Source organism: Rutilus rutilus (genome assembly GCF_951802725.1).
Source record: "Rutilus rutilus genome assembly, chromosome: 8".
Classification (NCBI taxonomy): domain Eukaryota; kingdom Metazoa; phylum Chordata; class Actinopteri; order Cypriniformes; family Leuciscidae; genus Rutilus; species Rutilus rutilus.
In genome coordinates, this window is record NC_140222.1 from 4,754,857 (window position 1) to 4,778,880 (window position 24,024).

The window sequence follows — 24,024 nt, forward strand, 5'->3', positions numbered from 1 at the left end:
TCACCACAGGGGGACTTTAAAGGATAAGTTTACCGATTTTTAAGCACCTTTGTGTTGTTACAATAGCTAAAAAGGAGATGGGGGTCCAAAATCCAAAGTGCATTATGGCTGTTGACGTTTTTTTGGCAAAAGGGAACGACACATCTCTTTGTCTAAAAAATGTCTAGTCATGTAACACCAATTTCATACATTGTTTGCATTTTTTTTTTTTTTTTGCATATATTTCAGAAATTGTTTGCATAGACAGCCAGTTTTTATTAAGAGCCCATTTTGAATGACCCCTTTAAATTTGAAGAGAAACGTTAAATAAAGGGATGTAATGTTGCTAAATAATGAGATTCTCTCTGTTTATCACACTTATCATGATTTGCTATGCTCCTTTTGATTCTTTATTAGGCTGCCGCAGGGCACAATTTCATGACACTAAGCTTTGTTGTAAGATTCGTTGCAAAGGTCAAACTAATTAATCAAAGACTTCACATATTGGCTTAGTTGTTCTCAGGCAGCAAAATCGTTGCCCAATTCGTAGTATGAACAAGGCTTAAAGTCCCCCCATTAAAATTCAGCTTTTAAAGCTGCAGTCGGCAACCCTGGAAGATTGAGTGGACTTAGCCAAAAGTTTGAATGTTTACAACTCTCATGCCCCTCCCCCACTATCAACTAATGCCCTCCCATCGAGTTCGTACTAGTCATTGCGTGTGCACCAGATTTTCTGTGAACGCGCCCGTCTCATCAGCATCGATCAACACCATGGAGTACTCATAAAGTAAATGGTTGATAAAGCACAATTACCTGTCGAGAAGAAATGTTGCAAGCTCTGACCTCCTAGCTCTTGAGGTTAACCGAGGAATTGGTATCTTTTTCCGCCATCACTCTTCGTTACTGCGCGAACTTCAGGCGTGTGCATGTGATTGTAACGTGCGCGAGGGGGAGTGGGATCTGTGGCGTGTGCACGACCTGTGATTGACAGTCAGATCTCACACCCCCCCTGCGCTGATTGGACCCGATGATCCGGGAGCGGTGGATTTTTGCAAAACCAATAACACGCTGCAGGTGGAGTTAGAAGCTCGGGTTTTTTTTCTAAAACCACATTATTTATGTTGTTCTGTCGGATTATAGTGTCGATTTCACTGAATATGATCAAAAAAAATTTGCCAACGGCAGCTTTAATGTTGTTTATGTGTCTATGTGGTGTTTTTAATATGCTTTAAGTCAAACCATGTGTAAATTCATAAGTCGACACCATTGCTGAGTATTTCCTCCTTAAAACTGCAGTGAACCAAAGACAGTCTCAAACACACGCTTTGAAATCGCTGGTGTTTCTGACGTCACAAACTACCTTGTAACCAATCAGATCAACGTGTGATCGTCAACCAGTGGATCTCTGAGCTGAGTGAGTGAGTGAGTGGAGGCGGGGCTCATTTGCATATTCATAGAACCACAAATACTAAATGAGGCATGGGTGTCGAGTTACATTCAAGATATTTTAAGGCATGAATAATTTTTTTTTTAAATGTTTTAAAGGATAAAATGATTGACTACCGGGGGACTTTAAGTGAGGTTAGCTGGTCTTCCACAGTAACCAGCTGACAAGTGCCCAAAAACCCTCTAAAACCGTAGAAAACTACGGTTTAAACTGGTCTTTGGAAGGGATTTTATGCAGGAAATCAAGTCCCATGAACTCAAGTTCTGCTGAAACCAGTGTGTGCGGATTAAAAAGGTTTGGCAAAGAACCTGCATTCAGTTTCTCGAGTTAATTGAAAGCAATTGACGCCAACGACCCTTGTGTTGTTTTACAACATCGGTTGTTTAACTCTCAATCTCGGGATCACGACTTCGACAGGTTGCTCGTGCCCTACAGAGAATCAGTCTTTTGAATGATTCATTAGTGTTTTGAAGACACGGACGGCCCTGATTACCTGTTTTGAACATCTGTTTCGTTCCAACTTGATTTCCTTTGTTTTCAAATGAACGTTTTGGATTCGACGACTCTGCGTGTGTTTCCGCAACCCCCATTGTTTCACGGTGATGTGCTCAGTATGCGTGCAGTCGTTTCTTTTTTGTACTGCGAATATTACATTAGCGATGCTAATTTGTTCCCCCCACACATTTTAGTAAACAAAACAGGCCTAAATACACACGGCTCCCGTGCTTGTCGGTGACGTCACTTCGGAAGAAGTAACTTAATCTAATATCAAACTTCAGAGGGAATGTAATTAGCGTCTTCCCTCATCAACGAAATGATTACAGGCCTAATACTTGACGGTGTCATGAAAAGTGCCGCCTCCCTTCATACTCTGCAAACATCAGCTCTGTTTCTACAGTAATTATGTAGATGAGATGCTAGTTACAGCAGGTTGTGTGGTGAAGGCCCCTCAGAGAGATCAAAAGGTTGTTTTTTTGTATATATTTCCGTTGGGCATGAATATTCACGTCTGACACTGAGATGTGGGGGCGTTGGGGAGAAATGGAAAGCAGTCTAAGGTCGTTAAAGCTTTGGAACCAGTTTAATTTTTAGACAAGCTATAATTAAATTCCCAAATTGATTTGCCTCAGTTTTGCTAAACGAAAACGGGGATGAAAAGCCAAGCGTTTCAGAGGTATTTTCTGATGAGCTCCCTTACTTGTTGTTTAAATATGGTTAATTTAGCGGTCAACAGGGCAGAGGCGGTAATATGTGCTTAAAGGTACAATATGTAAGAATTTTGTAATAAAATATCCAAAAATCACTTGCACAGTGTGATATATTTCCTGCAGTTGTGTACTGGCAATATCCCAAATGTTCCCAAAGATTGTTCATTTCAGAGAAATTCCCATTTTAAATAATGGCTCGTCCCTTGTCAGTGTCGTCTGTCAGTGACGTAATATCCGCGTTATCCCTGGTTTCCGCTCGATCTGCCATAGTAACCATGGCGACAGACGTGGACAACTGCGTTACGTCTAGCGGCGCGCTCACGCTGTTGTTGTTTCGTTCAAGCAGACTTTGGGACAAAAGGAGAACTAAAACGAGGATCAATATCAGCGTGGCGTTTTCGAGATGCCGAGAGCTAGCGTCCGCGACTAACTTCGACTCGACAGAGACGCCGCTCTTGCATGAGCTTTATTAAACAAATGAGCAAATGTACATAAAACTAATCAATGTTACACAGCTCAACATGATGAAATGTTAGAATGTGATCAGTATGTTATTCTAATGTTGATCTAGCTCACTGCTAGTCTCATACAGACAAACTAACACACAGAATAACTGTTGCACTTTATTCCTAACATTTCCATGTTTTTCAAGATTTCCACAGTCATGGACAATTTTGTGATTTGTGATGTAAAAGTGATTGAAATCCTTAAAATCATGTAAATGTCAAGGTGCTTGGGAACCCCCTTTTAGAGTTCATTCAGATCTCAGGATATCTTTGACATTTGCACGTTGGCATTTAATCGCAACCACTTGAACTTTCAGAAACTGGTCTCCCTCACACTTTTGGGAAAATTGCAATGATATTTTAAAGAGGTTGGCTTGGCTTGATGTAAAACGTCAACTTTATGATCAAGCAGAAACCTCTGCCAACCGTCACAGAATGCGATTAATATTCATTATCCGAGACACATCTGGCGCTGAACAAACTTCCCGAGGACAGAGAATGTGAACAACAGATGTGAAGAAAAGTCTTCTGCAAATTATGCATTTTTATATTCATAAAGCTTTAGACCTGATCAATGAACTTTAGTGTTTAAGCTTTCAAATAGTGTCTCGTAAATGTCAACTAGGTGTTTAAAACCATGTTGTGCTTCTGAAGAGAGGCACTGTGAGATTTATAATGCCTTCCTCCCACTTGTTCCAATGCCCCTGATGCCAAGACCTGATACCTGACGGCATGCAAATGAAAATACAAAGGGATTTTGAAACATCTTTATCCAGTATAAGCAATGTAATAGAAATTAATTCTTTGGACGAAATGTGTGGGAAAGCTGTTTTTGTCACTGAATCTTAATGCTGTACTTCAGAACAGCTGGAACGGCTGATTGCGATTTCATTTAGTTCTCATTTAGTTTCTCGTTTCAAATTGCCAAAATGGCTGCCAGTGATTTGAGTCTTAGTGTACTTTAGATTATAAATAAAAGTGGCTAATTTCAGAACGGTTTCCCATCTTTCATCATTTGTGTCAAATTCTTTAGAAAAAGGTAGTTTTCTATCCATTGATTACTTAGGCACACTGAAAGACCACCACAGACACAGAGTACAATCAACATGGGAAAATCTCACAGTAAAACAAGCAGCTAAAAAAAACTGTTTTTCCAGATGAGAAATGTATCTATGTATCATCTTTTGACTCTTTTAAGTCCTTTTATAACTGTTTTAATTTCCCTTGCTGTTATTTTGTGATTATTTTAATTCCTTTCTATGTAAAGCACTTTAAATTACCATAGTGTATGAAATGTGCTAAATAAATAAACTTGCCTTGTCTTGACCATCAATTACACAATTTCTTTAGAAGGAAGTAAGATTTTCTAAACTTACCAGTCTGGTTTTACCCCATTTGACTGTGATAGCCCGCGTGAATGTTTTTAATGACTTGCTATTGACCGAAGATCCAATTTTATTGGATTTAACTTCTGCTTTTGACACAATAGATCATCACACTGTTCTGATCTTGCTGTTGGAGCAGTATGTGGGGATCCTGGGAAAGGTCCTGAAGTGGTTTAAGTTTGATCTGACTGTCTGTTCCTCTAGATCAGCACCTCTTACTTGTGGTGTGCCTCAAGGCTCGATCCTTGGCCCTATTTTGTTCTCACTTTATTTGCTCCCACTGGACTCTATTTTAAAGGAGAACAACATTGTGTTTCACTGTTTTGTGGACGATATAGAGCTTTATTTGCTGCTGACGCATAAAAATGACTTGGATCCTGGATGGCTTCAAATTTCTAAATGAAAGTAAGACAGAGATTATTGTTTTTTACCTTAGTGAAGCCAGGGGTATATCGGATATAGATTTTGGGCCCTTGTCATGTGTGCATGTGTGTTTTTTTTTTGTAGTGTTGTGTGCTGAGTATTTGTTTTTGTGTGTACCTGCCTAGGGACTGCGGACATAAATTAGCAATGGCTATAATCCGTCTTGTTAACATTGTGTAGTTTGTGCAGATGTTCATTAACATGCTTTGTCCCTATCAAATAAAAACAAACTGAACTGAACTGCATATTGACAGCTCCCTTAAGTTGGATAAAAAGATTAATTCCATGGTAGAATAATCACGTTTTTTCCACTTATGTCATTTATCCAAGATGAAATCGTGTTTGACGCTTAAAAGTCTTGAAATTGCTATCCGTGCTTTGATCTCCTCAAGACAGTGCACGCTCTACAAGGAAATGAGTCAATCATACATTTATTTCTCCATTGCAAAAAGTTGGTTGCAAAAACCTTGGTTTCATTGCACTGGCTTCTTAGTCCAGGTGATATATGCAAAATTTTAGGTGATATGTTCACCAACTTGTACAGTTTGAGGCCCTGAAAATTTTCGGAAATGGAGCCATTGCAAAAATGCCTCGTGGCGGCCATTTTACTTTCTGCCATAACCAAATTTTGCATCATATCTCCTGAGCCAAACATGATAACATGGAAAAGGTGAGGTCTACCCCTGTGTTTTGATGGTCAGTGATTACAATGATACCATGTACAACATCATAAACCGTTCCGGCGAATAGTTAATGTTGAATTCAATGACATTGTGAAAAGGATTACAATGAAATCGCAGAATCTGAGAAGATGCAGAATGAAATTAAGCTTATTTCATGTACTCTTAATTTACTATCGCAAGCGCTTGAGCGTGCACCAAGTTTCATGCTTTTATGAAAAAGTGAACATCGTTTTCACATATCACCGGGACTATCTGGTACGTTCCAGAGTTGATTTTAAACTCCTTTTATTAGTATACAAATCCACTCGCAAAATCCTATCTTTTGCATCTCCTGACTAAATATCAGTCTGGAAGAACGTTGAGACCAGCGACCCTAAACCCACTAAACATTCCCAGGTCTAAACAGAAGCAAAGAGGGGGTCGTGCTTTTGCTGTAGCTGCGCCTAAACTCATTATATCATTATTGTATATTAATTTAAATCACAGCTTAAAACTCATTGACTGACTGTTTTATGTGTCTTATTGTGGTGTGATGTATGTTATTTAACAAATGTAAAGCACAATGGTCAACGTGTTGTTTTAACTGTGCTATAAAAAATAAAGTGACGTTGACACGGACAATAAAACAACAATTTTTCTTAATTTGAAGAACATTTTAACAATCTAAAGAACCAATGAAAATGTTCCATGGATGAAACCACATATATAGCAATAAAGAACCTTTATTTTTTTAGAGTCTAGGTTGTTGCATTCAACATTTTACACATTAATGTATTTATATTCAGCTTAAACAGATATTCTGCTCGTGTTTCATGAAAGAGGCTCATTGGGATGTTTCCATGCAAATGCAATGTTTATGTTATTAGCTATTTTGCTCTTGATGGAAGTGCTTGAACGTGCCCTTTTGACCCTTTAGGAGTGCGTGCCGTATCAAAAGAGATGTTGAGGATTATTTCCATTTAAGTATGTTTGCTGATTAATAAAGGAAACTTGTGGAGGGATGTCACTGACCTTTCATTATTTACACTCATCTCGAAACATCTTATTTTAATCATTAAACGTGGTTTTCTTAGACTCATGTCTTGCATGCTTCAGCGCGTGTCCTTGTGTAATTGATTGAAATGTGCAATGGTTTGTTAAATTGTTAGGTTACGCCGCTCTCCATCCGTCTACGCTTGTCTGTTTTTAGAAAGACCAGATACGGGGAAGACGATGACGACGGAGGAAGAAGGGCACGACTACGACGAGGACGATCTTCCAGACTACAGTGTTTTAAAACTGACCAACCAGTCAGCTCAGCACTTCTCCGACGCTGCCGACGGTGCGTCCCAGTTTTCCACTGTTCATTCACTATTCCAGTGCAATTCATAATGAGAATCTGACATTAAACACTGGTTCTCATTCATAATAATTGTCTGCCTAATTTACAACATGTGCATATGCACTTGTATATGTTCTTAGCCTAGTTCTGATTTTAATGAATTTGAGTATTGTATGAGAGACTGTTTGCCCAAGGTTAGTCATTTGCATAAATCCTTTCATCAGTCTCAGCAAACATATGAATCTCTCTAAAGACATCCTTGATCAATGCCAAGCGTGCCATTCTCAAAACCTGTTCAAGCACAGTTGCAGACCTCTTGTACATACACACAGTTGCATTGTCATACAGAGAAGCCTCGCAGCTCGAGCTATAATTAAAAGCAGCAGCTTTTTCACTGTCAGTGATGAAATATATGTAAGATGAAATATCTCTGTATGAAATGTAATGTTCTCACACTTATAAGGCCACTCACAGTGATTCTTGTGTACGTGTGCTAGAGCTGCACGATTCTGGATAAATTGAGAATCAGGATTTTTTTTTTGTTTCAAACAAAGATCACGATTCTCCCACTATTCTAAACAAATTAACGTGATTTTATTAGAGGTTCTGACAAAATCTCAATTGCTGCTGTCTATTTAAATATTTTAATTAATCAGAATTATATTAAAAAAAATTAAAAAAATTGGTTTGAATGAATGATTCAGTGACTCACTTCACTTGTTTCATTACTGAACGAATCAGCGCTTTTGAACGAATATCTTGAATGATTCAATGACTCACTCATAAATACCTCACTTGTTTCATTACTGAACGAATCAGCGCTTTTGAACGAATATCTTGAATGATTCAATGAGTCACTCATAAATACGTCACTTGTTTCAGTACTGAACGAATCAGCGCTTTTGAACGAATATCTTGAATGATTCAATGAGTCACTCATAAATACTTCACTTGTTTCATTACTGAACGAATCAGCGCTTTTGAACGAATATCTTGAATGATTCAATGAGTCACTCATAAATACTTCACTTGTTTCATTACTGAACGAATCAGCGCTTTTGAACGAATATCTTGAATGATTCAATGAGTCACTCATAAATACGTCACTTGTTTCATTACTGAACGAATCAGCGCTTTTGAACGAATATCTTGAATGGTTCAATGACTCACTCATAAATACGTCACTTGTTTCATTACTGAACGAATCAGCGCTTTTGAACGAATATCTTGAATGATTCAATGAGTCACTCATAAATACGTCACTTGTTTCATTACTGAACGAATCAGCGCTTTTGAACGAATATCTTGAATGATTCAATGAGTCACTCATAAATACTTCACTTGTTTCATTACTGAACGAATCAGCGCTTTTGAACGAATATCTTGAATTATTCAATGACTCACTCATAAATACTTCACTTGTTTCATTACTGAACGAATCAGCGCTTTTGAACGAATATCTTGAATGATTCAATGAGTCACTCATAAATACGTCACTTGTTTCATTACTGAACGAATCAGCGCTTTTGAACGAATATCTTGAATGATTCAATGACTCACTCATAAATACGTCACTTGTTTCATTACTGAATGAATCAGCGCTTTTGAACGAATATCTTGAATTATTCAATGACTCACTCATAAATACTTCACTTGTTTCATTACTGAACGAATCAGCGCTTTTGAACGAATATCTTGAATGATTCAATGAGTCACTCATAAATACGTCACTTGTTTCATTACTGAACGAATCAGCGCTTTTGAACGAATATCTTGAATGATTCAATGACTCACTCATAAATACCTCACTTGTTTCATTACTGAACGAATCAGCGCTTTTGAACGAATATCTTGAATGATTCAATGACTCACTCATAAATACGTCACTTGTTTCATTACTGAATGAATCAGCGCTTTTGAACGAATATCTTGAATTATTCAATGACTCACTCATAAATACTTCACTTGTTTCATTACTGAACGAATCAGCGCTTTTGAACGAATATCTTGAATGATTCAATGAGTCACTCATAAATACGTCACTTGTTTCATTACTGAACGAATCAGCGCTTTTGAACGAATATCTTGAATTATTCAATGACTCACTCATAAATACTTCACTTGTTTCATTACTGAACGAATCAGCGCTTTTGAACGAATATCTTGAATGATTCAATGAGTCACTCATAAATACTTCACTTGTTTCATTACTGAACGAATCAGCGCTTTTGAACGAATATCTTGAATGGTTCAATGACTCACTCATAAATACTTCACTTGTTTCATTACTGAACGAATCAGCGCTTTTGAACGAATATCTTGAATTATTCAATGACTCACTCATAAATACTTCACTTGTTTCATTACTGAACGAATCAGCGCTTTTGAACGAATATCTTGAATGATTCAATGAGTCACTCATAAATACGTCACTTGTTTCATTACTGAACGAATCAGCGCTTTTGAACGAATATCTTGAATTATTCAATGACTCACTCATAAATACTTCACTTGTTTCATTACTGAACGAATCAGCGCTTTTGAACGAATATCTTGAATGATTCAATGAGTCACTCATAAATACGTCACTTGTTTCATTACTGAACGAATCAGCGCTTTTGAACGAATATCTTGAATGGTTCAATGACTCACTCATAAATACGTCACTTGTTTCATTACTGAACGAATCAGCGCTTTTGAACGAATATCTTGAATGATTCAATGAGTCACTCATAAATACGTCACTTGTTTCATTACTGAACGAATCAGCGCTTTTGAACGAATATCTTGAATGATTCAATGAGTCACTCATAAATACTTCACTTGTTTCATTACTGAACGAATCAGCGCTTTTGAACGAATATCTTGAATGATTCAATGAGTCACTCATAAATAAGTCACTTGTTTCATTACTGGATTAATCAGCATTTTTGAACAAATCTCTTGAATGATTCAATGAATCTTAGTACGTTGTTGGGGAATTTTGTTAGTGAAAAGTTGGAAATTCTGCACGCTTTGACGCTTTTGACTTTCAAAGTCCCTTCAAAGCACCACTTGTCTTATGTAAAGCAATCCCAGTTAATTAGTAATTAGCAGCTGACCAGTCATTCAAAGGACGGATTTTATTTGGTTTTGTTGTTTGTTTTTGTTGTAGATGAAGAGCTGCCGCTGATTAAACACGGAGAGACAATCACGGATAGACGGAGCACGTTCCAGCCTCATTTGGCCCCAGTGGTGACTCCCAAACAGGTGTGACTCATTATTACCCACTTTATCACACGACACGTTCCAAATAAACTTTTTTCTTGCCAAAGATATCAGGCCCGTAGAGTCTGTGTTTGACAACAGCCGTCTCAATATCAGTGCAGTCTCTAGAGTCCTCAGCGCTCGCTCTCAGCTCTTCTGCAATTCATGATGGATGGATGGATGGAGTGATGGATGGAGTGATAGATGGATGAAGTGACGGAGTGATAGATGATAGAGGGATGGATAGAGGGATAGATAATGGAGGGATAGATGATAGAGGGATAGATGACGGAGGGATAGATGATAGAGGGATGGATAGAGGGATAGATGATGGAGGGATAGATGATAGAGGGATGGATAGATGATGGAGGGATAGATGACAGAGGGATAGATGACGGAGGGATAGATGATGGAGGGATAGATGACAGAGGGATAGATGATGGAGGGATGACTCACTCACACCTGCTCCTGACTCCACGGCTCTCATTATTACAGGCTGCATAAACCCCGGCAAACTGTATTGTGTTCTACGTCAGGGCTCGTGTGAGATCTTGACAGTTGTTCTTCAGAAACTGACTGCACAGGTGTTGGCAGTGTGTGTGTGAGCGTGTGTGTGTGTGTGTGTGTGAGCGTGGGCGCTTGTTATTGAGTAGATGAATGACACCCTGCCCTCAAGCAAGACGTTGACATTACCGACACTTGTTCCATTTTCCTTCATGTGATTGACAGCCTGAAGCCAAGCGCTGACTGTTTACATCTTCATTCGTCCCGCAGATTAATATGAGAAGAGGAGTAGAAGTGCATTGGTGAAACACTCAGTGGGTTCTAGGGCTGCACGATTAATCGCAATAAAACCGCACGCGATTTGGCAAAGGCTGCGATTATTTTAAGCGCAGCTTGTCAGTGGAGTGTGGCTGATCGGTAGTAAACACTGCCCCATTTGAACACCAGAGGGCGCTCTCACGCAAACACGCTAAATATGCCCCGCCGCAGAAGTACAATAATGCCGCATCATTCCAGGAAATCCCTATCGCTGTAGCTGAATAAACAGAAGATTGAAACGCTTTGATTAAACATGACTTATAAATGCACGACTGCCTTATTCTGTGTCAGAAGCTCATCATCTCACAGAAGGAGGAGCTCAACTGTCCTTATGAAGTGAGTTTGGAGTAAATGCATGTTATTAAATGTTGCATGTTATTAAAACGAGGTTCATAAATGATTCTCGTGTTTGGAAAGATATTTGACTCGTGTTGTTTTTTTTCAAATGCACGTTATAAGTGACCCAAACTCACAGTGCTTTCAGATGGAGCAGCGTTTACAGAGCCGTACATCAATGACAAACTGCGCATAAAAAATAATCGCAGCCTTTGCGATTTTAAAATCGCGATAAGCGATCTCGATTTAAGTGCGATTACATGGAAATTGCGATTAATCGTGCAACTCGTACAGCTGCTGATTTGAAGATGCTGTAATGCAGAATTCGAGCTTTTATTCATGATCATAGCACAAATGGTGCATTGATAACTTTCTTTCTGAGATATGAGATATTTTACAGCGAAAACTGTTTTCGAACAGGTTTCCCTCAGTGCTGTTTAGCTAGTCAATATTTCTTTTGTACTCACGAAACTCACTCCATTCTTGCATTTAGATCACTTAACAACTTTGCTTAAATAATAATAATTATTAATACTTTTTACCAGTAATAAAATATTTAAATGAATATTTATTGTCTTGTGGTTTAGGTAGGGCTGCACAATTAAGCGAATTTGTAATCGCAATTACGAATGCCACAATTATGTAAATCGTTCAAAGGCGCAATCACATAAAGTCCTCTTACATTATTCTGTGTTTTTCTTTCTACAGTTTATCGTAAGGTTTTTTTTTTCTTAATTTATTTTAGTATAGCATTATAATACCATGCATATTTTTACTTTGATTTGGTTTCTTTAAATAAAAAAAATGCATATTTGACATTTGAGGCTTAATGCTGTAGAAAAGCAATATACGTTTTTAAGGAAGAGTGTTTTCAGCTTGTTTATTTTGATGCAGTCACTTTAAACAGTGTTATAAAGCTATTCAAAACATCATTCAATGTAAATTGTGAAAATCGTAATTACAATTTCAAGGGAATAATCGACAATTATGATTTTTGTCATAATCGTGCAGCCCTAGTTTTAGGTAATCAATAAAACATAAATAAATAAAAAATCAACACTTTTTTACACTTTTCAAGGAAACCAACCAACGATTCCATAAAGCTGGCATAAGAAAAGTGTTTTAACGTAAAAATGGCCTTTCCCGCAATTCACCTTTGGCTAAGCCCCGCCCCCCTTAGTTACTGTTGCTACGTACGACAACTTCATATTGTTCGACTGTGTCAACACGGTAGCGGTAACGTTAGTCACCTTCAAAACTACCACAACAGCGTGTCTGTAACATTAACGTTAGGTGTTTGTATCTTGAATAACAAAGTTAGCTAACATCCAGCCTCTAGTCAAAACATACAATCCTGACTTACGTGATAACTAAACTATCGCTAAGCTTGCTTGCTAGCACCTTGATTCTTCATTAATTAGGGTAGAGAACCGAAATCATAACCTAAAACAGCATAAAACTGTCTAACTAGTATAACTTCACAGTAAGGTTAAAAGCAAAATGTACCTAAAGCACACAAAAGTGTGCTTGTTGATCCTTGAGGGGTTTAGCTGACTGTGAGGACATCGACACAGTTTAATCCAAAGATGACACTTGTCAGGATTTGACTTCGGTTTTGGGAAGGGAAAAAAAACGGACACCCCCCTCCAACCTCTCAACGCGTATCTGTGTTACAAATGCCCCAGGCACAACGTTTAACCATATTTTTGATAAAACTACGACGGTAATAGCCTGCCGAGACCAAAAATATGAGACGCCTGTGTTAAAGTCAATGGAGCGCTGTGCAAAAGTGTCGGACCTCTGTGGGAGCTCGTTCTTGGCTGCGCTGTGATTGGTCAATCTACATTCTAGGGTGTGGCTTAGCCAAAGGCGAATTGGCGTAATTTTCCGTTCCCACTGTCATACTGTAGGTGGCGCTATTACGCATCTTCAGAAAGAGCACAGAATCACAGGAGGAAAAGAAGCTGAAATAAGCCATAAAAGCATTGAATTTATGCACGTTGTGTAGACAACATTTCCTCCGTTTTTTGTTCAAAATGTTGCTTTTTTAAACGAAACCTGCATTCAAGTGTTGATAAAAAAAAGAATGCATGAAGCTAGAATACATTTTTTTTTCTTTTCTTAAAGCAGAGTTCTTTCTTTTGATAAATTGCACGTTCAGATATTCACACAAACAAAGTATTCTGGTGGCCGTTACCATTTTTGTGCAAAACGCTGGTGTGGAAAGAGTTAAGACACAGATGAAACGCATCATTTTGCTGAATGGAGTGGCGTGAGGCATAATCATGTCTCAGTATCCAGTTAATCTTGTCACAGTGTGTTTTGTTCACATTGTAAGTGTGCTGAGCGCAGATCTTGTTCTCTTCTTTAATGCTGTGTGTTTATGCACAGGTGTGTTTAAAGCATGCAAATGTGAGATGATTTTCAATATAATACGGCTAAATGCAAATGAGGAGCTTTATATAAAAACTGCTTTGAAATCCCCCAGACAAGCGAGGACTTAAATTACAGTTCTTTCTGTGAAATGAGACGGTAGATGATGTTTCACACAGACAGAGCGCTTGATTAACGTCATCTGCTCTACATGTCTTATATATATATATATATATATTACTCTTTATAATTCGTTTGGATTGAAGACCCATTAGTGTTCGCTATTATTTTTCCTTTTCTTCTTTTTTTTAGTTCCTCGTTGAGTTTTTCTGATTGTTATTCTGGGAGCTTTAACCCATTTAATCCCAGCGGACACAATCGTGACCGTAAAGAAAGTGTTCATTTATGAAGATATGAAAATGTTATCACCTGCTGTTTTAGTGCATTTCCAGCAAATATGCAGAGAATAAAAGGGTCTCCGTTACATTTGTGTTGTTTCACACGGTTAGTGCAAAATGTCACATGACCAGAGCAGTTTAATTCTTGTTTGTTCACAAAATGTTAGTAAAGTAAGATAATGTGTACCAAAAATCTTTGTAATGTCTTTAAGGTGTCTGGTATTAATATATGAATTCACAATTATTCAGTTTTGTTGAATTTGGTCATAGAATGAGTAAAGATGTTGATGGCAACAATAGTGGCCGGTGGGAAAATACACATTTATCATTTATTTTTTTGTCTATAAGTGTTGTATAAAGGTTATTATGTTTAGTTAAACAGGTTAAAGGTGATTTTATCCATGTTTGAACCACTTCTGATGAGCAGAATCTCTCCTTTCGCATGAGAGAACATGTAAAGGTGTAGTATATGGTATTTTTCTCTGAATGAGTCCTATGGATTCTTGTTGGACAGTCATCAGTGTTATGGTGCAGTGCCATACAGACGCCCTGAAGCGAGCCCAACAACCTTATCACACTGAAATTAGCCAGACAAGCTTGATATAAAATCAATGTATAAGTTGAGTTGAGGCGAACAGCTGAGAGGGTTTGTCTGAGTGCTTCAGACGCACTCGTTCCACACAAACAAGGCCACGAGAAAGCATTCGCAAGGCATTTCTCTCATTCACTTTGTAGTTCTGTTGGGATTTCAGAGGCCTTTTTGATCTTTGCTTGCTTGATATTGTGTTAATAGCAGGAACTTCAAAGTTTGGCTGTGCTCTAATTTTCATAAAAGGTTATTGTTGACAGAAGTTTGGTAAATGAGTTTGTCTATGAACCGAAGACGCCGGGGAACAACACACACCTGTTTGTTCAGGGGGAAAAAACTCAAGGATCTTCACAAGCTACAGATCTCAAAACATTTAATTAGATTTCCGTTCCACACTAAGACGTTTCCACAATAGACGAGCACAACCTCAGAGGACCTATCAATGGGGTTTTTACTTTAAAGGATGTGTTTTCTGCGATTTGGTTTAAGATTTGCACATTGCATTCAAAAGATATCTCATTATCCTCCGCCTGACACAGGTGTTCACAGAGAGAGTATTAGCCAGAGAGAAAACAGATGAATCGTGCTGATAGGGGCTTCAATCTTTGGGGAAGTGCGCCATCTTAAATATTCATTAGCATTGGGCTTGGTGTGTTCTTGATTTGTGAATGAAACTGCTGTCATGATGCTGTCGTCCTTTTGTGCTGTGGCTTCAGACCGGCTGTACGGAAAAGCACTCTGGATCATTTTTGACTCTCTTTCTTGATCAATAATGGAGGCACACTCAGCACAAATAGGCTGAAACCCATTTTGGTGGACAGAAAGGCCTTCCCAAGGTTCTCACATCAATATCTGAAGTCCTTGGTGTTGTGGACAATTTACACTCAAAATCTGGTCACTCTCGCCCAGCTGGTTCTTTTAGCAAAGCTTGAGACATGGCTTTTACTGGTGAGACTTTTTGTTTTTGTAATCAGGCTCTTAAAATTATATAAAACTTTGGATTTAGATTTATCGGCCAATATATATCGGTTATCGGCCTTCAAATATAAAGAATTATCGGTTATCGGTTTTCAAATATAAGGAATTATCGGTTATCGGCTTTCAAATATAAAGAATTATCGGTTATCGGTTTTCAAATATAAAGAATTATCGGTTATCGGTTTTCAAATATAAGGAATTATCGGCTATCGGCTTTCAAATATAAAGAATTATCGGTTATCGGCCTTCAAATATAAAGAATTATCGGTTATCGGCTTTCAAATATAAGGAATTATCGGTTATCGGCTTTCAAATATAAGGAATTATCGGTTATCGGCCTTCAAATATAAAGAATTATCGGTTATCGGCCTTCAAAAATAAAGAAATATCGGTTATCGGCTTTCAAATATAAGGAATGTTATCGGCCTTCAAATATAAAGAATTATCGGTTATCGGTTTTCAAATATAAGGAATTATCGGTTATCGGCTTTCAAATACAAAGAATTATCGGTTATCGGCCTTCAAATATAAAGAATTATCGGTTATCGGCTTTCAAATATAAAGAATTATCGGTTATCGGTTTTCAAATATAAGGAATTATCGTTTATCGGTTTTCAAATATAAGGAATTATCGGCTATCGGCCTTCAAATATAAAAAATTATCGGTTATCGGCCTTCAAATATAAAGAATTATCTGTTATCGGCTTTCAAATATAAGGAATTATCGGTTATCGGCCTTCAAATATAAAGAATTATTGGTTATCGGCTTTCAAAAATAAAGAAATATCGGTTATCGGCTTTCAAATATAAGGAATGTTATCGGCCTTCAAATATAAAGAATTATCGGTTATCGGTTTTCAAATATAAGGAATTATCGGTTATCGGCTTTCAAATATAAAGAATTATCGGTTATCGGCCTTCAAATATAAAGAATTATCGGTTATCGGTTTTCAAATATAAGGAATTATCGGTTATCGGCTTTCAAATATAAAGAATTATCGGTTATCGGCCTTCAAATATAAAGAATTCTCGGTTATCGGTTTTCAAATATAAGGAATGATCGGTTATCGGCTTTCAAATATAAAGAATTATCGGTTATCGGCCTTCAAATATAAAGAATTATCGGTTATCGGTTTTCAAATATAAGGAATTATCGGTTATCGGCTTTCAAATATAAAGAATTATCGGTTATCGGCTTTCAAATATAAAGAATTATCGGTTATCGGCCTTCAAAAATAAAGAAATATCGGTTATCGGCTTTCAAATATAAAGAAATATCGGTTATCGGCCTTCAAATATAAGGAATTATCGGTTATCGGCTTTCAAATATAAAGAATTATCGGTTATCGGCTTTCAAAAATAAAGAAATATCGGTTATCGGCTTTCAAATATAAAGAAATATCGGTTATCAGCCTTCAAATATAAAGAATTATCGGTTATCGGCTATCAAATATAAAGAATTATTGGTTATTGGATAAAATTTTCATTTCAAAGCCAGATATTGCCTGTAAGTCCGTGTAAAGTCCACTGTGCTTGTCGTGCGAGTTGAATTCGTGTGCTTATTATCGTGTGTTGCGTCAGGGATGTGTTGCTTCTTTCATAAGCTCCCAGATTTATACGCAAAGTTGTTGTACATGCACCTGACATACTGTACAATGAATTTATTCCTCTTTACTTGTTCAGCTCATCGCTTAGTATAGTGTTAGATTTAAGAGGCATTTTGTAGAAGATTTGTTCTATTCAGACGTGACAATGTCCCAGTTTCACACTGCCCTAGTAAAAAAAACCTATACCAAAATACATTTATTTTAGGGATGCACCGATATTAAAATTTTCGCCGATACCGATAATTCTTAATATTTGAAAGCCGATAACCGATATATTGGCCGATAAATCTAAATCCAAAGTTTTATATAATTTTGAGAGCCTGATTATAAAAACAAAAGGCTCACCATGAAAAGCCATGACCCAAACACACATTAACAATGATGTTCTCATTATAATTGTATGTAGCCGATATGACAGACTTGTGTTGAACTGTATTTTTCTTTCATATTTCATATTTCAAGCTATTTAAAACCATTATGGTGAACAGTGCGAATCTGAAGTGTCTCAGCTGAAGGAAATAATCCATTATTGATTGGCTTTAATATATCGGGCACATTTTTATGTTAATGTTTTCATTACTTTGAAAGGTAATCTGATTGCATGGCGTTGCCCCCAACACTGGCAAACATTCACATAAACAGTTGTGCATTTTGCTTCCAAATGAACCTGCTTTCAGTTATATCCATACATGAATAAATGTATTGGTTATCTGGCTTATTGAAACGCTCTTGTATTAAATATAACTCCAGGTTGTGAGTTTGTTTTACTCTGCTGTATTTAATTGAATGTTTTGTAGTCGTACCGTATGCTCAGACCTGTTGCGGCAGGAATTGGTCAACGGCGCAGTAATAAGTTGCGCTTCAAGTCCACTCGTGTTTTTTTGAAATAGTGTTTTATGAGCGTCAATATGTTGTGCACACACTCATCTAACACATACATTCTCGTCATAATGTCATCTCCTGTTTATGGAACAATCCTGCAGTCCTTTAAAGATGAGCAGAGACTGGAAAATAAGCCTGTGCCGGTGTGTGTGTGTGTGTGTATCAGCGGTCGGTGTTGCATCACTGTGAAATGTTCTGTTGCTTGCAGCCTCTTTCCTCTTTCAGTCGATGTGTGAATATTTTTATATTCTGACTCCAGTTATGTTAGAACAGTGCACATATGTTTTTGGACATGTTTTCATATTTATTTTCCTACAGGTTCAGAGGGTTCTGAATAATTTATATGAAAACAAGAAGATTGCAAGCGCCACTCACAATATCTATGCATACAGGTATTTCTGTTTTTAATTCAATTTAAAAAATCCTTTGCCGTTGCTAAGCAAATATTTTTTTTCTTTTAGACAAATTAGTTCAACCCTAACTTTACATACTCCGTTTAGTCGTTTGTGCAGTTTGTTTTATGTACATAACCTCTGCCTTAAATATGCATGTTTCATATTTTTTTCATCTATGAAATTTTATAGCTACTTTTTAAGACATTTAAAGAAATCATTGTAATATTTGCATTCTAATAGACGTGGCCAAGCACGTTTTTGTATGTTGTAAATTTTTACGTTTACAGTTTAAAAAATCCAATTTCGTAAGTAAAATAAATGTAATTCAAGATAAATTAATGAAATATTTTAATACATTGCAAAGCAATTTTGCTTATCAAGTAAATTTATCTTGTTTTAAAGTCCCCCTGTGGTGAAAATCCAGCTTTTAATGTTGTTTATGTGTCTATGTGGTGTTTTTAATGTGCTTTAAGACAAAGCATGTGTAAATTCATAAGTCGACACCATTGCTGAGTATTTCCTCCTTAAAACTGCAGTGAACCAAAGACAGTCTCAAAAACACGCTTTGAAATCGCTGGTGTTTCTGACGTCACAAACTACCTTGTAACCAATCAGATCAACGTGTGATCGTCAACCAGTGGATCTCTGAGCTGAGTGAGTGAGTGGAGGCGGGGCTCATTTGCATATTCATAGAATTGCGCATACTAAATGAGGCACTCAAGATATTTTAAGGCATTTTTTCTTTTCTTTTTTAAATATGTAATTTTGGTGATCAAAGATGAGTTTTAAGGGATAAAATGATTGACTTCAGTCTTCATTTTCAAGACTTTAAGGAAGTTGAGATGTTTTTGCCTCAAAAACATTGTTAGAACAAGATCAAAATCAGATTCTTTTAGAACATCTTTTTTCTTAGTTTGTTATTCAATTGCAGGAAGTATTTGAATTATTTATGCATTTCGAGATAAGAAATGTGATGTTTGTGCGTGACGTGTGTGTTACGCGAGCGTAGCCCCGGGCGGTTCCTCAGGACATGAGCAGTGACATACAGTATTGGAGGAGTGTGTGTGTGTGTGAGATTAAACCGCAGGTGATATTGACATTCAGCATGTTCCCGAAGCCCCCGGCGTATGAGGACACAAGGGTTTTCCGTTCTCAACCCTGTTTGGGAAGGTGAAGCCTGGAGCCGCCCAAAACCTCAAAGTAAAGCTGATGTTTTAATTACAAGTTACAAGATCATTGGTGATTAAATATTGACTGCTGTCTGTCATTAACTTCAGAAAGATTGGATTGTTGTTTATTAACAGCTTGAGACTTTAAGGCTAAAATGTAAGGCTTTTCTTTAGCTAAATTTGCTAAAACAGGAGACTCACAAAAAATGGTAAAATAAATGTTCAAATGCAGATTGTAAAACACATTTATAAGTAATATTTGTAAAAAAAAAAAATTGTATTTTTTTTTTTTTTGCTGGTTTTTGTTGCTAGTGTTACGTTTTTTCATGCACTGGTCAATTTAAAGTTTTTGGCCTGTTTGGCTTTTCATAATGTAGTGGAAAGATCCAAAAACACATTTAAGTGTTTATTTTATTGCACTTTATCTATTTGCGTCTGTAGGTTTCCATTTAACATTAGATTCTAGCGACAAATAATGTGTCTGTCCATACTAGACGCAACGCGACTGCGTGATGCTTAAAAATCAATCAAAACCCACAGCCAATCAGAACAGCATGTGGGTGGAGCCTCGCAGCAGCAGAGAGTAATCTCAACGGCACTCACAAGAAAATGGACAAGTCGCTACATAATCAAACTCACAAAATTACACCATTTAAACATTATTCAAATACTTAGGCTACTGAGTTACTAAAACAATCTTTGTCAAAGAATACACTTGTTTGTTCACAGTTTGAACGTTCTTGTTCCCATTTGTTTAATTTCAAGATCTGAGGTGAATTATATCCATTGTTGCTTTTACAGCTACAAAGCTGGAGCACTAAATGATGTTCAGAGTCACATTACACGCTTTTAACATTAAATAAAGCACATAAACAGCACCTGAGATTATCATCGCCACACTTTGTGTTTGTTGTTCCAGGAGCGACGTCACAGAAAAATAGAAACCGTTTCTAAAATAGAATCGTCGCATGTCGCGCCTGGTTAGGACAAAAACTCTCTCTCTCTCTTTCTCTCTATATATATATACTCTATATATACGCAGTTCTATGAATATGCAAATGAGCCCCGCCTCCACTCACTCACTCAGCTCAGAGATCCACTGGTTGACGATCACACGTTGATCTGATTGGTTACAAGGTAGTTTGTGACGTCAGAAACACCAGCGATTTCAAAGCGTGTTTTTGAGACTGTCTTTGGTTCACTGCAGTTTTAAGGAGGAAATACTCAGCAATGCTGTCGGCTTATGAATTTACACATGGTTTGTCTTAAAGCATATTAAAAACACCACATAGACACATAAACAACATTAAAAGCTGGATTTTAGCTTGAATTTAGAGTCTATCGCTCTATCGGCCCCTTGAAAGTTAAAGTTTGGTACCACCATATTAAGTACGTACAGTGAGACTGCACTTTAGACTGAAATTTATTTTCAGGTCTCAAAAAGTGAATAGATGGATTATAAATACAGCGTAAACATAATTTAGTGCCATAAAATCCCCTAAAAATACAACACATTAAATAAAAAACATTCTCAAACTAAAATATAGTACATTCATTTCATTGAGAAAAACAAATCTGTCATTTCTGACGACACACGAAGAGCACCAGAGGGTTAACAGGAGACTTGATTTCCACTGTGACTTAACACCGATTGGCCACTTTATTCCCATGGGATTCTCCATTCCCGTCTACGACACACACGATGAGCCGTGTGTGGTGAAAGGTCTCTCTGGGCAGCGATGTGTCCGCGAACTGACTGTCAACACTGGCTGTCATTCACTCCACACAACTATTCCCCAAATGATGGACCTTAAGGTCTCAATGTCGAGCCGAATAACCTCAGCGGGGCGTCCTAATTTCCCACACTCCTCCCTGTGCCTGATATTATTCCTCATCCAAATCCTCTTCCTATTTTGCTCTGAAATACACCCACAAAACCCCAGACGCCTCGAACACATTTATAATGGGGCTGTTTTTGAGGAAAGTGGCCACTGAGGGTTCGCGTGATTCTCGCCAAGTTTTTCCAACATTTATTTCACAATCCCCCTCATGTTTTCATCAGGATCTACTTGGAGGATAAAAGCTCTTTCCTGCAGGACTGCGAGGATGATGGAGAAACCGCTGCGGGGGGGCGATTGCTGCATCTTTTGCAGGTAAATGTGTGTTTGCGTCAGGTGACAGATTGGCTAGTGGATGTTGATCAAGATATTATGAGTTCTGTTGGGTTTTCTTTGTTCAGTTCTTTAATTATTTAAAGTGTTTCACCCCAAAATGTACATGTCTTTCAAAAGGAGAATGTTTAAACGATGTTCAAGCCGTATTTTCCATACAGCCAGAGCCTAACTGTACGTTCACACCGCCGCCGGCGAGAGCGGCAAAATTCGCTCTCGCCGCCCTGCCAAGGACGCCGGAGAAAGATTCGGGGACGCTCTGACGTAGATCGAAGTAGACCAATGTTTACAGGATTGCATTCTCTGGAATCCTCTCAGGCGGAGGACTTCTACATTCTGATTGGTTGCCGCCGAACCGCGTCAGAGCTTATTACCATAAAGTTGACCTGACTTCAGCTCTTCTTGCCGCTCTCACCGCCCTCACCGGAGCTCGCCTCTCATTGCCACTTTGACGCTGTCGCCGGCGGCGGTGTGAACGCACAGTAAGAACCAGTATACAACCAAAGAACATGAAATGTCCAGTTCAAATATATATTTTACAATATATAAAAATGCTCACCAAGGCTGCATTTATTTGATGAAAAATACAGTAAAACCGGTAATATAGTGAAATATTTTTACTATTTAAAAGAGTGGATTTCTATTTAAATATATTGTGAAATGAAATTTATTCCTGTGATGCAAAGCTGAATTTTCACAGGAATGAATCGTCATATTAGAGTGATTTCTGGAGGATCATGTGACACTGAAGACTGGAGTCATTTTTATCAAATAAATGCAGCCTTGGAGACTTTTTTAAAAAAAACATTAAAACTCTTTTGACTGGTAGTGTATATAAAATGCTCACCAAGGCTGCATTTATTTGAGGACAAATACAGTAAAAACAGTAATATTGTGAAATAATATTTTTTACAATCGAAAAGAGTGGTTTTCTATTTTTAATTTATATTGTGAAATGTAATGTATTCCTGTGATATAATAAATTAAATTTTTCAATATATTGAAATAGAAAAGTTATCTCAAAATGTAATATTATTTCACCATTTTTACTGTATTTTTCATCAAATAAATGCAGCCTTGGTGAACACGAGACTTCTCTCAAAACTATTAACAAAATCATAATTATTCTAAACGTTTGAGCAGTAGTGAGTGTATGTCACCTAAACTCTGTGCCTGCAGGACTCAGTGAAGGCAGCATTGCCTGGAAGCAGTGGTTTATTAAAGCACATGATCTTGAAGCGTTCTTCAAGCTGTGCACGTATTCAAAGTCAATGGATCATTTCAGCAGGCTTGTTGATATGCTGTGGGATTATCCATGCACTCCTCCTGTCTTGATCCCAATTCCATTCTTGCGATGTCAGATATTTGCACACGGATATGTCATTCATCCGTAATCTTTCCTCTTATCTCCCCTTCTCTGATTAAAGGCATCAAAACCCTCCAGTGTGAAATACGACATGACACTGTGATCTCGATACAGCGTTTCCGTCAATAACCTCAGCGCAAACGGAGCATCTGTGGTGGCGTTTTTCAAATGATCTTCAGTGAAGTGAGGTTTAGTTTGTCGCAGGTGGTTTTGATTGGAACATCATGTATTATGAGTTTCGGTTGACGGACACGTCATATCTAGTTTTGCACAGGTACTCCAGCGACTTTCCGCATCCGAGTGAAACGATTTCATTTATTGTTGTTTATGCTTTATATAGTCAAACCAAAAATGATTCAGACAGCAGATTTAAATTTTGATATATTTTTACTAGTGTGTGCAGGACACTATAGTTCATCTATGTAAGTGAGGAGAGCAAAATAAAGTAAACTGTGACATATTATACCCAAACATTCTTCATACAGAGACTACCAGTAACATTTATAAACCAAAAATGATTCAGACACTTTGACCTGATCATGTTCTGCTGAAGTGTTTTTTCTTCTTAACCGCAGACTGAACAAAATGAAGCATTGCTTGGTCACTGGTTGAGCTAAACTGGTATAATCTAATTGTGGAGTTATATTTAACAGCTGACAGATATTCAACATAATTCATGTGTGAGACAGTCTAACAGAAGGATGGACAAAACCAGTCAAATATCAACTGAGTTCTGCTCA

The 24,024-nt window shown here is 37.5% G+C and overlaps 1 protein-coding gene across 3 annotated transcripts in view; it reads left to right on the top strand.

The window, feature by feature from the left end:
- Window positions 1–24,024, top strand: part of impact (impact RWD domain protein) — a 40,342-nt gene that overhangs the window by 9,366 nt on the left and 6,952 nt on the right. For all 3 annotated transcript variants that reach the window (XM_084415696.1, XM_084415695.1, XM_084415697.1), the window contains 4 exons: window positions 6,821–6,952; window positions 10,107–10,201; window positions 18,502–18,575; window positions 21,810–21,900. In XM_084415696.1, coding sequence (XP_084271822.1) covers window positions 6,821–6,952; window positions 10,107–10,201; window positions 18,502–18,575; window positions 21,810–21,900 — 392 coding nt within the window. The remainder of the gene's footprint in view (window positions 1–6,820; window positions 6,953–10,106; window positions 10,202–18,501; window positions 18,576–21,809; window positions 21,901–24,024) is intronic.